Here is a 17,237-nt window from a genome sequence, read left to right on the forward strand (position 1 = left end):
CGGAGATGTACGTGTGCATACGTCTGGGCACATACTCGCCTGTCTTGTAAGAAAGATTGCATCTCTGGGCCAGGTGCGGTAAATTCATTTGGCGCCATTAACTTGTCACATTGACCCAGTGAACAACTGTAAAAACATTTGCCATGTTGTCTGGGTCTCTGTTCAGAGGGTGGGCTAATGTACGTATGTGTGCGTGTCTGTGTGTGTGAGAGAGAGAGTTAATGTGCGTGTTAGAGCAGTGCAGACAGTTCTGGAGGTTATTTTGAAAGTGACCCCCTCACTGCCGCGGACCGCACACAGCTGTCGGGAACCATGACACAAGATGACGGATACAGTTGTCGTAGAGGGACAAGTCAGACTCCGAGAGGGGAAAAAGGTGTCTAAAAGCAACGCAAACTCCTTTTCTCTGTTATTTATAATTTCTTAACTCCTTAATGTTTTGTATAAATAATCAGTACTTTCGTTTGTTTGTTTTTTTATTTTTCTACGTTTACAGTGGAAAAACAGATGGGTGATTCTACGGAAACCTTCGCCTGTAGCAGGTAATTACGCGGAAAACTTGTTATAAACTATATTTATTATGCTTTTTACAATTGTTGAGATACAACATATATATATATATATATGTATATATATATTTGAATGTGTGTTTTGTTGCATAAAAACACTTTCAAACTGAGTAAAGCCCTGACGTAACACTGTCACGGTTGTTTTTTTGTCCTTACGATATGCGAGCTATTGGCATGGTCGATATGCGGGATATCTGAATGACACTCTCGATGCACGTGTCACGATGTCGCAATTCACTTGGGTCGCTGTTCCTGGGCCAACAGTTACAATGTAGACTACATTTACAGTATGTTAAAGAGAAAATAGGTTGAATGTGTTTGTATATGAGAGATATGTTTCGTTGGCACACGCAATTTCTAAATGTCACATTTCATTGCTTGACCTTTTGACCCACACTCATTTATTCGATCAAGAGACCTTGTCCCCTCAGCTAAAATGCTATATACAAAATAATTTAATAATAATGTAGTGAGCAAGATATTTAAAATGCTAATATCACATATGAAGAGAGTGAGTGGGAATGGTTGACACATGGAGTGTAATATAATAATATCTGATCATTTGTGGCAGATCTGAATGTTTACTAGAGTGTACACACAGAGATATGCCTCCTGAAACAAATGTTCCTCTGCCTTTTAACATTGTGCCAAACATACCTCTTTTGGTTGGTTAGATCAATTGCACATTATAGTTTTAATCATTTTAAACTACAACAATTAGGAATTATGTTGTAACACAATGTGTCTCCCCTAATATACCAACACCATTCGCATTGCCTGTGTTGTAAGCTTACGTCATTTACGTTGGAGAACTTGGCTAAAGGTTAGGACATTTTTGGATACCTCTCCCTGTGTCGCGTGATACTGTCATTGTATAATTGGTTAGTCTCCAGCTGCCTTAAGGGATCACCGTGTCTTTGATGCATGTGTTGTGACAGCTGCTTGACGCAATGTGTTTTAGATATACTGTTTTAGAGGTCTGATGATGAGGACTGTACTCTAGTACAGATGCATCAAAACAAAACATCACCACATTTCCAAAATCATGAAATCTTGCGCCTTTAGTCACACACTTAACACGAATCAATGGAAAGAGACAGCCTTTTTTCATGGTTTAGTAATTGTCTTAACTGTATGTGTTACTTTTTTATCAGTGAGTTCTTGATCATTATGCAATTACTGTACAATATCAGCTTCTGGAGCTGCCAGTTAAGCTGTAAAGGAAAAGTAGACTTTTTATTGTATTTAAGGAATGTTCTGGGCTCAATACAAGTTAAGCTTAATTGACATGTGGCATAATGTTGATTGCCATGAAAAAAGAAATGAAGAAGCTAAATTCAAGGTTACAGGGAGGCACTTACAATGGAAGTGAATGGGGCACATTTTTGTAGGGTTTAATGGTAGATATGCGAGCATTATAAAAGCACTTACTCTATATTATTTCTTCTTTTGTTTGAGCTGTAAAGTTGTTTAAATCTTTGCTTTTACAGTTGTTTTAGGGTTTATGGTGTTAAGTCATCTTGACAACAATGTTGTAAAATTGGATATGATTTTAACACTAAAATCATGTTAAAATGCATATTGTTTGCATCTTGTGCCTATAGTTTTGTGATAGTGAGTATTTTAATGTTTACGGATTGGCACCATTCACTTCCATTGTAAGTGCCTCAATATTACCCAAATTTGTGCTTTTATTAAAGAAAACGAGGTACTAGGCAAAATTAATTTTAAGTAACGTTAAGTATATTAATCAAAATTATTCCTCAAATGCTGTTTAATGAGCTTAGCTTGGATTAAACCCGTAATATTATTTTGACCATATATTCAATACAATTTAAATAGGACACCATTTGTACATTGGGCTCTTTATGAAAGCAAAAATATATATTCTACTCTTGCTGTAACATATACAGTGATGGTATCAGATGGTAAATACCATAGTACTTCGATATATACCATGGTACTGAATTATTACAATATTCATGTACCATGTATTTACATAGTAATTAAAAGACTACCGTAAATGTCCAAAACCGATGGTAGTATAATGGTACTTTGTATGTACTTTTTTGTTGTTTAGGCTGTATAGACCTGAGGGTAGACACTTGAAAATGAGACTGTGAGGAATGAAAGTACAGTTCATTTAATAGATTGTACTGTCTTAAGGCCTTAAGTAACATCTCATTTCCATGTTTTGTTTTTAAAAGACATATGTTAAATGTTTTGTTGGCTGAACATTAAGGTACTCAACAACACAACCTTTTGAACGGATTGTAATTCAATCTCTTACGGAGTTGTTTTTCTTTGTGTCGAAATTAAATATGGTGTCCACCCTAAATAATGAACAACAAGATGGCGGTGTGTAGCTCTTCAGTTCTTAAACTCCTGAAGTTTGCAGAAAGCTCCTGAAGTTTGCAGACGACACCACTGTCATCGGCCTCATCCGAGATGATGATGAGTCTGCATACAGAAGGGAGGTTGAACAGCTGGCTGTCTGGTGCAGTCAAAACAATATTGAGCTAAACACGCTCAAAACGGTGGAGATGATTGTGGACTTTATGAGAAACACTTCAACACTGTTCCCACTCACCCATTCTAAACAGCACTGTGGCAGCAGTGGAGTCATTCAGGTTCCTGGGCACTACCATCTCACAGGACCTGTAGTGGGAGACACACATTGACTCCATTGTGAAAAAGGTCCAGCAGAGGTTGTACTTCCTTCACCAGCTGAGTTTCAGTTTAACCTGCCAAAGGCGCTGCTGATTCAGTTCTACTCAGCAGTCATTGAGTCTGTCCTCTGCACTTCAATAACTGTCTGGTTTGGTTCAGCTATGAAATCAGATATCAGAAGACTACAAAGGACAGTTCGGACCCCCTCCCCCCTTCAAGAACTATACACTTCCAGATTGAGGAAAAAGGCTGTAAAAATCACTCTAGACCCCACTCACCCTGCCCACTACCTCTTTGAACTGTTGCCTTCTGGCCGACCCTTCAGAGCTCTGAACAGGAACAGTTTTTTACCTCAGTTTTTTACCTTTTTACATATCATGAACTGTTAAAACTGCCCCATTGAGCAATAACTATGTGCAATACACAGTTCAATCTTTTTCATATTTATCCAACACATCCAACCTCTTTATTCCTCTGGGGGGAAAAAAAAATTGCACTGTACATATCAGATTTTTATTTTACACTGTACATAACAGATAACAGATTTGTATTAGATTGCACTACATATGTGTATATGTATGTATGTATGTATGTGTGTGTCTGTGTATATGTACATATGTGTACAATTATTTTTTTATTTTGTATTATTATTATCTATGCCTTGCTGATATTTTTGTATTGTTTTTGTATTATTGTGCACTGGAAGCTCCTGTCACCAAGACGAATTCCTTGTATGTGTAAGCATACTTGGCAATAAAGCTGATTTTGATAATCTCCATAAACATGTATTACTCATGTTGTATGAATCTGTTATCTTCACTCTGTCTGTTTCAGATTGTCTGTCCCTGTTGGTGTATAAGGAGCGTGGAGAGAAAAGTAAAGGACTGCGGGAGAGGAGTCAGGTCACGCTGAGGGATATCTGTGGACTAGAGGCTCTCCAGGGCTTTGATGGAGTCAATTATGCGCTCAGTCTGCTCTGCCTGAGCCAGTCTGTCATGTTGGGCTTTGACAACAGAGTGACCCTTCTGGCCTGGGACGCTCGTATCCGCTACAGCCTTGGAGAGGGTGAGAAAAGAGCATTTGTGTGTGTATTGATGAAGAGACCTTCTGTCTTTCACCAGAAATGTGTGATGTTCTGCTCAGTGGCGGATCCTGGCATAGACGATATAGGCACTAGGGCAGCTTCACAATTAATCAGATAAATAGTAGAGGTTACAATGACAACAAATTGTGAAAAGTGTCAATTACAGTATTCCATTTAGGTCTACTCATGTTGCGTCAAAGATTTTGTAGCAGTTTAGCATTGTGACGAATTACATGTCAGTTCCTCGATATCTGTGTATAATGAATTCTAAAGTTGAATAACAGTTTTGTTTTTCATGCTGCTAAGGGGGCCAATGTGAGGTTCACTGTTTAGGCAATGTCTTCAGTTACTAAAGCAATAAGCCACGAGAGGGCATTTTACCTGTGGTAGAATCACTGTAAGGCTTGACCTCGAGTGGCTTATTGCTTTTATAAAACGTCTGTAACAGCAATCAAAGACACCAGTGTTTATTAAATAATTCAATTTATTAATAACAAATATAATCCACACAATAAACAATTCTTCTTCCAAGTAGTAAAGTAAGGTCATTATGAATGTATGATCACTATAAATGTAAGATCATTCTATGACTTTCTAATGATCAGAATTATTGTTGATATTAATTTGGACCATTCTGTTGATGAAATTTCCGTCAATTTGATGTCTGCTTTAAAATAGAGTTCAACAACGTTTGGATTTTTTTTTGCTGATGAACCAGAGGTGATTGTGTCAGGGTAAGTGCATATTAATGAGGCGGTGCAGGCTTCTCCGTTCACTGTAGTTCAGGTGCCACGACTGTAGAGATGATTCGATTCGGTGTCCGGTCACAGCCATAATTTCTCTAGCCTCCAAGCTGGCATCACAAATTTCTGCACTGTCATACTTCGCAAACAGTGGTTTGTGTACAGTCTTTCAATTCCAGCAGCCTTACAAATTCAAGATAACTTTGAGCCAAGGAAGTTTACCTCCATTGGTTCTCTGGCATATCTTTAGAAAAAATAAATGTATATTCGATTTCATTTTAGGGCCCGATTTTTATCATTATTATTTTACCATTTTATAAAATTACTTACCACACATTGTTGCTGTAATTGCTCCTCTTTGGTTGCAGATAAAAATCAGGTGGATTCAGTGGAAACAAGGACACTGTCACGATTCCCTTGTTGTCTGCCCTGGGTTTCACTTGTCATTGTTAAATGTACTACACTTCCCAGAATCCACCTGCCATCATCACTGCCATTTTGTTCATTGTTCTCACCTGTGTCTTATTCAGTCATCACTCACTGTGTATTTAAGCCCTGCTTTTTGTTCACTCCTTGTCGTTCGTTGAATGTTGTCAAGCCTGATCTGTGTTTCCCTGCCTGAGTTCTTAGTTTATGTTTGTTTCCCCATCGAGGGTTTTTCCTTTGTGTTTTGTGTTTGTTTAATAAATAAAGAAGCCTGCATTTAGATCCTCTCTCCTCGCTGCCTCATTCGTAACAGAACAAAGACCAACCATGGATCTAGCGGTTTCACAAGCCAACTGCAGTCTGCTCAGCTTGATGCAGGGAAGCCGTCCGGTGGAGCACCACATCCGTGATTTCCTCAAGCTGGCGACGGTCACGGACTTCCCAGACTCCCTCCTGGTGGGTTTTTTCCGGGCCAACCTGAACGGTGCACTCAAGGAGCGGTTGCCACCGGCGACACGCGGCTGGACGCTCCGCGAATTCGTGGAGGAGACCCTGTTAGCCTGCGGTTCGTCGTTCACTGTGGACGTCGTTGAGGAGGACCCCGTAGCTCCCCCCACAGTGGTAACTCTCCATTCGCCCGTGGTTCGTCCCTTCATGCCTGCCTTAGTCAACGAACCAGCGCTGCTAACTTCATCCGCCTGGAGGAGGAGGAGAAGAAAGGCCTCTGCTCTCCAGCCTCCGCCAACCACGGCCAACCAGCCAATGCCTGTAGCCTCCGATGTCAGTGAGCCAGCGCCTGTAGCCTCCGATGTCAGTGAGCCAGCGCCTGTAGCCTCCGATGTCAGTGAGCAGCGCCTGTAGCCTCGACCGTCCAAGAGCCAGTACCCCCCGAGCTTTCCAGAGCTCCGCCTTCCCAGCTTTCCAGAGCTCCGTCTCCCGAGCTTTCCAGAGCTCCGCCTTCCGAGCCTCCCGAGCTTTCCAGAGCTCCACCTCCCGGGCTTCCTACGGCTCCGTCTCCTGAGCCTCCCTTGGCTCCGCCTCTCGAGCCTCCCAGGGCTCCGCCTCTCAAGCCTCTCGAGCCTCCCAGGGCTCTGCCTCTCAAGCCTTCCAGGGCTTCGCTTCTGGAGCGTCCTACGGCGCCACCTCCCTCGGCTCCACCTCCAGAACCTTCCAGACCTCCGCCTCTAGAGCCTCCTACAGTGCCACCTCCATCGGCTCCGCCTCCAGAGCCTTCCAGACCTCCGCCTCTAGAGCCTCCTACGGTGCCACCTCCATCGGCTCCACCTCCAGAACCTTCCAGACCTCCGCCTCTAGAGCCTCCTACAGTTCCACCTCCATCTGCTCCGCCTCCAGAGCCTTCCAGACCTCCGCCTCTAGAGCCTCCTACGGTGCCACCTCCATCGGCTCCGCTTCCAGAGCCTTCCAGGTCTCCGCCTCTAGAGCCTCCTACGGCACTTACTTCCACGCCTCCGCCTGCAACGGCTCCACCTCCCACGGTTCGGCCTCCTGAACCTGTCCTTGCCCTGTGGCCAGCTCCCAGGCCTCCTGACCCCGTTCCCGTCCTGTGGCCTTCTCCCAGGCCTCCTGACCCGGTCCCTGTCCTGTGGCCTCTTCCCAGGCCCCCTGACCCAGTCCCTGTCCAGTGGCCTCCTCCTAGGTTCCCCAAACCTGTCCTTGCCCTGTGCCTCCTTGGTCTGCCTGTCTGCTCCCTGTGCCTCCTTGGACTGCCTGTCTGCCCTTTGTGCCCCTTGGTCTGTCTGTTTGCCCCTTGTGCTCCTCTGGTCTGACTGTTTGCCCCCCCCCCCCCACTCCTTGGACGATTTTTTTTTTTCATTTATTATTTTTCTCTGAGGAGCGTCTGGAAGCCGCTCCTTTGAGGGGGGCTATGTCACGATTCCCTTGTTGTCTGCCCTGGGTTTCACTTGTCATTGTTAAATGTACTACACTTCCCAGAATCCACCTGCCATCATCACTGCCATTTTGTTCATTGTTCTCACCTGTGTCTTATTCAGTCATCACTCACTGTGTATTTAAGCCCTGCTTTTTGTTCACTCCTTGTCGTTCATTGAATGTTGTCAAGCCTGATCTGTGTTTCCCTGCCTGAGTTCTTAGTTTATGTTTGTTTCCCCATCAAGGGTTTTCCTTTGTGTTTTGTGTTTGTTTAATAAATAAAGAAGCCTGCATTTAGATCCTCTCTCCTCGCTGCCTCATTCGTAACAGACACGTATTTCTTAAACGAGGTGACAGGATATAGTGCATCTCCCAGCTGCTCGTACATGAATCCTCGTCTCCTCTCTCAGGCTCTCTTGTTGCAATCTTTATAGATTTTAGTGGTTTCATTGAAAGTCAAGGTTGCATACTTGATGTCATTCTCATCCTTGCGAACAACAAACGATTCAGCACGCAGTTGGTGATTTCTCTTTTTCGCCCACTGTCCTAGATGCAGTTGCATGTCAAACCAAACTTTATTGACAAGCCCTTGCAGTGTGTTTGGATTCAGTGTGTCGGAGTGTTTGATCTTGGTAAAATGTTTGTTTGTTAAAGCCTGGTGGTGTGTTGACTTGTCTTGTCCCTCTCTTTTTTTTTCACCACTCCAAGGAAAACATTGTTTCTAGTATAGTGAAGTCAGAATTTTTCAGTAAACACCAAGACAGACTAAGTGGTGGGTCGTTGATGTACATGTTCAGCCCCGCTCGTAAACCAACATAACTCCTGAATCCATACAACTCTCCTTTTCCATTTTTTACTGTAGCATAAAACTGCCACAGAGATTGGTTGAGCTCTGTTTTGGTCATTTAAAAAAAAAAAATCCAGAGCTACATTTTTCTCAGTGCACCAGGTTTGAAAGCAGTGAACGACCCACAAATTCTGCTTAATGGTCCCGGTTTTGTTTCTTAATTTCTCCAAATCCTCTATTTCTCTCTCATTAATTTCAGAATGTCTTGCCATTTTTTTTGTTTTCCTTGTGTAAGTCAGTGTCCTCCCACCATTTATCAACTGTTAATCCACCATATAAATCAAAACTGATAGTGAAATCTTCCATGTCTTTGGCATAGTGGCATCAAATGCCGCAATCCTCCAATTTGGCACACTGATATGAAATTCGATGTTGTGTGGTTGTTTGTCATTTTACAACAGCTTGGAATCAGGCTCATCCAATCAGAATTCAGGGTCTGAACTATCCTTTTGATAAGTATTTTAACATAAATTATATAAAATAAAATGAATCACAATTGCAATATCAATGGAAGTAATTAACAATATTTTTATGGCCATAAAAGTGAAGCCCTAATATGGCAGTGGTATTCTCTGGAGCCACACACAGTTCTGAGATTCACAATCCACTTCTCTATCACTTTTCACAGTTTCACAGGATAGCGCCTGCTCTCAGTTAATCTCACTCTTCATTGAAATGAATTGTGACCTAACGGGTAACCTTTTCTATGCAGCTTCCTGTAATAAGTTTCTCTGTTTCCTCAAATTGGCTACTATCTATCTGCACCATAGAAATAAGATAAGTCTGCCCATTAAAAAAAAATTTCCTCACCTGCAAGAGACCAGTGCAGGTCAAATGAATCAAATAACAAAATAAATTGCATTCCAGCTCCTAAGATATATCCACTGATATACAGCACTGTTTACACCCAGTATTAACATGCATTTTGGGCAAAATAATCACAAGATGACAAGCAAGACATATCACTGTTTACACCTGGTCGACATATGTCTCTTTTGAGCACTTGCTTTTGGATTTTGAGGGAAAGGTCTCTTGATTTCATGGCAATGTACATCAATCATTACTTCAGTGTATTACTGCAGCCTTTCTCAAACTTTTTTCAGTCAGGGCACCTTTCAAAAGTGCATAAAATCTCAAGGCACCCCAGTGTAAAATATAATTTAAAAACACTGCATAACCCAAATGTAAATGCAAATGTCCTGTTTATTTAGACAGAACAGTAATGAACAGAGCATAATACGAACTGTAAATAACAATAATAATAACAACTTTATAGCACCTTTAAAAACACAGGTTTGCAAAGTAATTCACAAAATAATTAATCAGAGACACAAATGCCATAAAACCGTAAGAGGTGGACCGCCCAATACAAGAACCCAACAACAAATCCAGACCAGGAGAACTAAAATGAAGTGCAGGATGCAGTTAAAATAAAATAAAAAGGGGCAGACATGAAAAAAATATATATACAATACGATAAGAAAAAGATGCATGTTAAAAAATGCACCAGAGATACTAAAAGTGGCCTAAATTCACGTTTATTTTTACGTTTCTGTCAGTCTGAGGTGTTGTTGCTATAACGCGTTGCTATGGGCTGCGTCACTTAGCGCCAAGTTGTGTGTGTGTCTTGCTTCGGTCTTGTGAGACGGATTTTTATGGTTAATTTTATATATATATATATATATATATATATATATATATATATATATATATATATTTATCTAAAATGAATTTACAATTTTATTAATACGTTCATATGTTTAAAAAGAAGAAGATTGTATTTATGTAAATTCAAATATATTTATATATGAAATGTCAGATTTTTTTAAATTTTTTTTTTATTTATTTTTTTAGCCTACGTAATTTTTTGGCGGCACCCCTGACACAGTCAGGGGGCACCCCAGTGTGCCGCGGCACCCACTTTGAGAAAGGCTGTATTACTGCATAATAACAAAGCACAAAATGTAAAAGGAAAGAACACAATCTCTCTTAATTATTCTTGCCCAAACGTAGAATTCTCCATTATTTTTGTGTATCAGCTAGAGCTAGAGCAAAGTTAACGCTTTAACGCATGTGATTAAAGTTAAACACATAATTTTTTATTAATTGCGATTAAAGCATTTACTGTTAAAAATGCATAAACCAGCGTATACACTGGTCTGAGCAGGGCTGAACCTTTGCGATTTCTTTACACTAACTCATACACCACAACACACACAACAGCTGTGACCTCTTAACGCTATTTGTTGTACAAAACAAGCCCAGATGGTGACAGAAATCAAGTTCTTTTTAGGCGCAATTTAATTACCACATTAGCACTTCAAGTCTTAACTATCACGAAAATGCAGAACCAGATGTGGTTTGCAAGTGCTTTTCATGTTAAGTTCAAAGCAGCACTTGATGCGTTGATGCTCTGATGGGAATCGTGAATGTGGCTTCATGATTGCTGTAGCAAAGCGGATAGCCACCGTCTGTGGAGGATGAGAATTTAAGAGATTTTATGGAAATTGCAATGAATACTCAACCAGTGGTTGCATAGTTCTTTAAATTAGTCAGCCTCCCAATTAGACTTTGTGAAACATTTAATGTTACTTGAATGGGTGCTATTTTAGTGCATTTCTATCTTTATACTGTAGAAGGCTTTGTTTGGAAAATGTTAATAAAGCATTATTGTTTTGTATTCTTTCCTAAGTAGGAAATTAGTGCATTTTGATAGTAAAATAAGTATATATGGAGTGAAATTTCAGCACTTTCCAAATCTGTGATTAATTGCGATTAACTATGAAAAAAATAATGTGATTAATCACAATAAAAATATTTTAATCGACTGACATTACTAATGTTAACTGCTTCAGCTTCAGATGTGTTCTTCTCATTTGTGTCCCTTCATGTTGATATCAGACACACTGAAGAAGTTCTGTGAAGTTCTTGTGCAAGTACATATATTCACTATTTCAAATGTTCTGATCAGATGGTTATTTTTTTTAAAGCCACATATAATTGGCAAAATGTAAGTTCTTGTTTTAGTTTATTGGTTTATTGACAAGCTAATATGTGGTGCTTCTGTTATCATGGATGTGCCTTTACACTAGGAACTCAATGCTGTCATATGCGTTTTCAAGCACTTTTGGCAACCATTTGATTGAAGTAATGAAATCTCAAAACATTTTGGACCCAATTTACACCTATCTTAAGTATCACACCTTTTCAAACGGATTGCCCAAAATGCACCTTAATACCAACCCTGCGTTCCAAGCGGGATAAATCTGCCTCCGAAGGGCACTTTGTTGGAGGAATGATTGTGGCTGACATGTTGAAGTGTCGTTCCAAACCAAAGGGCTCATAAATAACTGCTTCGAAGTGCCCTTCGAAACGGGTGATTCCATAGGGTTAAACAGATGCCAAGCAGACCGGAACCGGAGCAAATGTCACAAATATGGTGTACATTGGTAACCGGGGGAATGAATGGGTCTCATATCTGACCTGGCCTCTGGCACCATGTGGTTTAATGCAGCTACTATGTGTGTTAATCCCAGACATTTGCGAAAAACACGTACAGAAACACATCTATACCCAAGCGGCTCTCAGAAGTTACATATTAAATCTTCTGTTAGTTTGAGTATCCTGTCTCAAGTCACATCCTTGAATGCTTAGCAGCATTTAGAGCAGTGCAGCATGTCCTATGGGAAAGCAGCCGAGTTATAATTGGGACTCTGTGATGTGTGATACTCCATAAGTTCTCTCAAGTTTTCCAAGAACATGTGCTTGAACACATACAAAAAAAAAAAACATAGAAAAGTATCTGACTGCAAAATGTGATACTGGAGATGGCTCACAGGCCTTTACAAATCAAATTTACAATGCCGCTCATCCAATTGACATGCTGAATAAAAATGAAAGATTGTCCCAGACAATTCCATCATTTACCTTTCAAGAAAAAAACACAATGTGTTTTTTGGTTTCTGTTGAACTAAAATGTAAACTGACAATTAAGGATGTCACTCTGTATGTTGTTTCTGCTTCGATACCTCAATTTGCAGCATCATGTTTGTGTATTTGTCTTGTGTTAAGGCAAACAGAAAGATGATAGATGGAGTTTGGTGGAGCAAGATGCTCATGTCTCATTCTGCTCTGCTGCTCTTATCAGTTTCCTGCTGTATAAAGCATGCTGAACCAACTCCCCTCAGACTGTTCATGATCGATGAGTTAGTGACTATAGACTACTTATGCTTGGTTGGCTATTCAAGGAAATTAGAGTGTGTTTGTGTGTGTAAAATCAATAAGTCTTGTATTATAAAAGGTATCATATCATGAAAATATATTTTGTGTGTGTCTAAGTATAATGTGACAAGGTGCATAGGGAAATTTGAGTCATAGAAAAGCATTAATCTCATTACTGATGCAAGACACGCATACAGATACATCCTGTAGATACACACTGCTACAGGCAAACGGTATCATTAATTTGCCTGCTTGGATAATATTGATTGTCTTAATTAAGATTAATTAAGGTAGTGTTTCTATTGATTTGGAGTCTGAAGTAATGTCTGTGTGTTGGCCAATCTGGGACATTAAGGATGTAATGAACCTAAAATAACTAATAACATATTGTATAATTATATTATCCAAAGATATTGCATTAAACCTTTTTGTCAACTTCTTTTTTAGCAATCATGACAGGTTTTGTTCTTCTTTTTTAGATATATAAAATATATATATTTTATTTATTGCTAGAATGATTAATTGATCTGAGCTCATATCGGGCTACTGGAGGGAAATTCCTGTAAAAAAAATTACAAATAATAATAATTATGTAATAAATTATTAATCACTAGGTGTCATTTTAAAGCTTAGAATCAGAACTTTACAATGCGTATTTAATTTGCTGACAAATTAGAGTAGTTTTGTTCTCATAATTTGCAAATTATCTAATATGTTATCTAAACAATTATATTCAGAGTTGGTAAAAGCATAAAAAAGATGAGATAGCTGTGTGATATACATGGTTATAAAGGTCTTAATTAGTAAAATGCAATTAACAAATTTGTTTCACTCAGAGGCCAAACTGCAGCGAGTATTAGTGTTTAAAATTCCCACTGACACACATAAATATAATAAACAGGAGTGTCTTTTTGTCATGTTTTTCCTTATTACTTCCTGAAACATACATATAGACAACAATATATCATATCTTAACTTACAGCATATTATCCAGATTCAAACGAGCCCAAACACAACATAATATGATGATTATCACAACACACATTGTATATGTGTGTGTGTGTTTGTGTGTTCCTGAGGACTTTGTGTGTGCAAACACTCATCCACAAATGTGCTCATCTAAAGGATTGGGATGCTCCTAAACACTTATTATTTCTGTATTTTGTAGTCTAATACATTAATTTCCAATGGCTGGTCATTTTTGACCAAGAACACAAGTGTAACAAAGTGAAATAAAACCAAGAAAATGTTAAGAAAAATTTAAAATTTTCTGATAGAGTATGTGAACAATGTCAAGAAATTTTAATATAATTGGATAAAAAAAAAAGATGTTTGGGTCAAAATTACTGAAAAACAAAATAAAGGTTAGGAGAATTCAGTCAACTAGCACATTAAGTCAAGATACAGGATTAATGATTAAGAAGACTGTACTAATCTACTCAATTGGATTTTTAAACATAATCGACTGTGTCACTAAAGACGTAAATGAGGCATTTCCAAAACCTGTCCATAACAACTGCTTTGTGTCAATTTCAATGGTTTAATAATAAACTATTGGTATTTTTAAAGTCATGCTGTCTGATTACAGAATCTCCTCTTAAACTCATTTCTCTTTCAGTCCACAGATTTAACGTCAGTGTCCAGCCTGGCACCAAACTAGACATCGGCCCTGCCTCACTGCATTTGTGCAACAACCTGCTTGTTATTGCCAGAGACCTCCCTCCAACTGTCATCGGTCAATGGAAACTGTCAGACTTAAGGCGCTATGGTGCTGTTCCTAATGGATTTGTCTTTGAGGGCGGGACAAGGTGCGGCTACTGTAAGTTTATGTTATTGTTCTTTGTTATTATTCTTTTCATTGGTGAATTGCTGAATTTAATAGATATGTCCTTCATGTTTTGAGATTCATTCCAAGAGTCATTCTTGGCCATCTCTCGTTTTCGTTGTTGCCAGGTTACTGTGTTTTATTCAATAAGAGTGCTTGAATGATTAAGTATTCAGCTGTGAAGTTGTTTTCTCTCTCTTTTTCAATTGGTCTTTCTCAGTAGTGGAAGTAGCTTAGAGGTGTTTGCCAGTAGTAAATGTGAAAATCAGATAACCCCATTTCTCTCTCTCTCTCTCTCTCTCTCTCTCTCTCTCAATATACCCCCTTTCTCAAGTTCTCACTTCCCCCATACATACAGGCAGAATCAGTTATACACATTACTTTTCTGCACACCCACACCCATCCACACAGAGACTTGTGGTAATGTGTGATATGGTCCAGTATGAGACATTGCGTTAGCACCAGTAAAACCCACCAGCTGCTTCTGTGGCAAATCCATCTGCAGCTGTTCTGTAGCTTCAGCGGCTCTAATAGTCCATTTTATATGAAACTTCCTTACAACCTTAGCCATGTCACAGCACAAAAAGTGTTTTACCATAATCATAAGCTGGTTCCTTAATTTGTCATGCCTCGAAGCGATGTTTTTCAGGGTTTTCTTTAAAAATCAGCTGTTGGAGTGCACTATGAAGGGAACGTTGAGAAGTTTTATGTGTTTAGAATGAAGAGCGTCATGTAAAAGGCCTACCAAGTGGAAGAACTTAAGTGTGTGTGTGTTTTTTGGGTGGGGTGGGGTGGTGGGGAATGGGGCACTCACATTGCACACCAGAAGCATACCTTTCATTGCTATAATATATTAGTAGATTGTAAGTCACATCCAAGGTTTTGGATGTTCTGCAAGATTGAAAAGGGCTTCAGCTTTGGCCCTGTTAACTGCCAAGCAGTGCTTGTGCGACTTGGCTTATATAAAAAAAAGTAGGAGTTTTATTCCCATAGTGACCAATCAACAAACAAACAGAATTTCGGTTGCTCACTCTATATTAATTTATGCAATACATATGGCTGATGCATGTCAATAACCTGTAATACACTTCCCTTGTTCCAAACCTTGATGTTTTCTTCCATGGTACACAAAAGTTATTCTCCTATAAAAGTCATGGTTACGTTTAGGGTTTGGGTAAGGTGTTAGACCTGTTGGTAAGGTTTTGTTTTGGGTTATGGGCTAAACTGAGGAGAAATCTTAAAAGCATTGTTTTCGGTTTGTTTATTTTTCTCTATTAGAGGAAAAGTCATGCATTTTTGTGTAAACCAACTCAAACGATTTCTTACCATTTTCTCATCTCGTACCACTGGCATAGATTTAGGTATGGATGGTAGGGATTAGGGCTGCACAATTTGGGAAAAAATTCATATTGCGATTATTGAGGTTAATATTGCGATATGCGATTGCGATATAATAAACAAAAGGTATCATGAGTCAACTTGCTTGGTTATCAAGGAAAATGCACAAATAGATTACTGATAATGCTGAAATGTGTATTTTTCAACTCAAACATACAAACTAACAACAACAACAATAAATGCACAGTGTTTTCAAATTAAAATATTTTTACAAAATTAAATATTATCTTTGCATTACAGCAAACTTGTATTTTTCTCAATATTACACCTAAATAAAATAGAACAATAAATAAGAACATATGAATTTTCACGAAAATAAGATTGTACAAACAATTTAAGCAGGATGTAACATGTACTTTGTATAAACTCTTTTTGAAAAGGAAACGTGTGGTTCACTCAATCAAACCACTAAAACTGTTGTTGTGTGTGTATATATACGAGCGTCTCCGTGTTAGAGTGTGCATTACCTGGCGGAACTTTAAATCTCTCCTGTCTCGACTCCTGCTCAGATTGGGTCTCTTCCGCGACTGGTTGAAGCAGCTTTGACTGCACAGAGAATGACTCTTATGGAAGACAGCTGTTGAACTTGAACTTGTCTGTGTAATGGGGGTTACGCTTGTTTAAATTCTCAAAGAAACTCCACACACACACACACACACACACACACACACACACACAAACACACACACCGATCACTTGATGATAATCTAATCAAAATGACAAAAATATGTATTACTGTGAGGATAAAAAAGTTATTAATATCAGATGCGTTTCTGATTTGTTTATACGTTTCTCTTGACTGCATGAAGATATTTTTCTCAAATCTCTCACTACCTTTAAATATACAACTTTGCTGGCTAAAGCATAAACATGACTGGATATAAACTAATGCAAATAGATGATAATACATTTTATTTAAACATTTGGGTAGGACTTGCGTGCTTATTGTCACATTGTTCTAACAGCTTGAGGTGAGCTTTCATGTTAGCGTCCTCTCAGACTGGTCTGTAAACATAGTGCTGTTCTCTATTAATGCAGCATCTAGTCAAGAAATTAATTACTTTATAATGATATGACAGCATTTACTGTATACATACCATTTAGTTGTTGGTGTTTTAAATCTGCATTGTTCAGCTCCGTGCAGTGTTCTGCTGCATTCAACATACATACTCATGTGTCAAAACAACTACCACAAGGCATCAGTGATAGTTTTTATTTTGCCTCTAGAGGCCGCTATTCTACTAGATAATGACAGCGTGCCCCTCCCAGCTGCTCCAGCACCGGACACAATAGGGGAAAGTTACCGGTGTGGATTTTTGCCTATAACCGATAGTTCCAGAAATCGTAATGGATTCCAATTAATTGGCAAAACCGATATATCGGTCGACCTCCAATTAGCAAACTATAGTTTTGGCAAGTCATTTAGGACATCTACTTAGTGCATGACACAGGTAATTTTTCCAACGACTGTTTACAGACAGATTGTTTCTCTTTTAATTGAGTATATCACAATTCCAGAGGGTCAGAAGTTTACAAACACCAAATGAACTGTGCTTTTAAGCAG

General features: G+C 39.1%; 1 protein-coding gene across 3 annotated transcripts in view; it reads left to right on the forward strand.

Moving 5' to 3' along the window:
• The first annotated feature begins 241 nt into the window (after positions 1 to 241).
• Positions 242 to 17,237, forward strand: part of dok7b (docking protein 7b) — a 55,304-nt gene continuing 38,308 nt past the window's right edge. For all 3 annotated transcript variants that reach the window (XM_052127300.1, XM_052127301.1, XM_052127302.1), the window contains exons 1-4: positions 242 to 376; positions 497 to 542; positions 4,074 to 4,304; positions 14,069 to 14,269. In XM_052127300.1, the coding sequence (XP_051983260.1) occupies positions 323 to 376; positions 497 to 542; positions 4,074 to 4,304; positions 14,069 to 14,269 (532 nt within the window). In that variant the 5' untranslated portion in view covers positions 242 to 322. The remainder of the gene's footprint in view (positions 377 to 496; positions 543 to 4,073; positions 4,305 to 14,068; positions 14,270 to 17,237) is intronic.

The sequence above is a fragment of the Xyrauchen texanus genome, chromosome 5 (genome assembly GCF_025860055.1).
Source record: "Xyrauchen texanus isolate HMW12.3.18 chromosome 5, RBS_HiC_50CHRs, whole genome shotgun sequence".
Taxonomy (NCBI): domain Eukaryota; kingdom Metazoa; phylum Chordata; class Actinopteri; order Cypriniformes; family Catostomidae; genus Xyrauchen; species Xyrauchen texanus.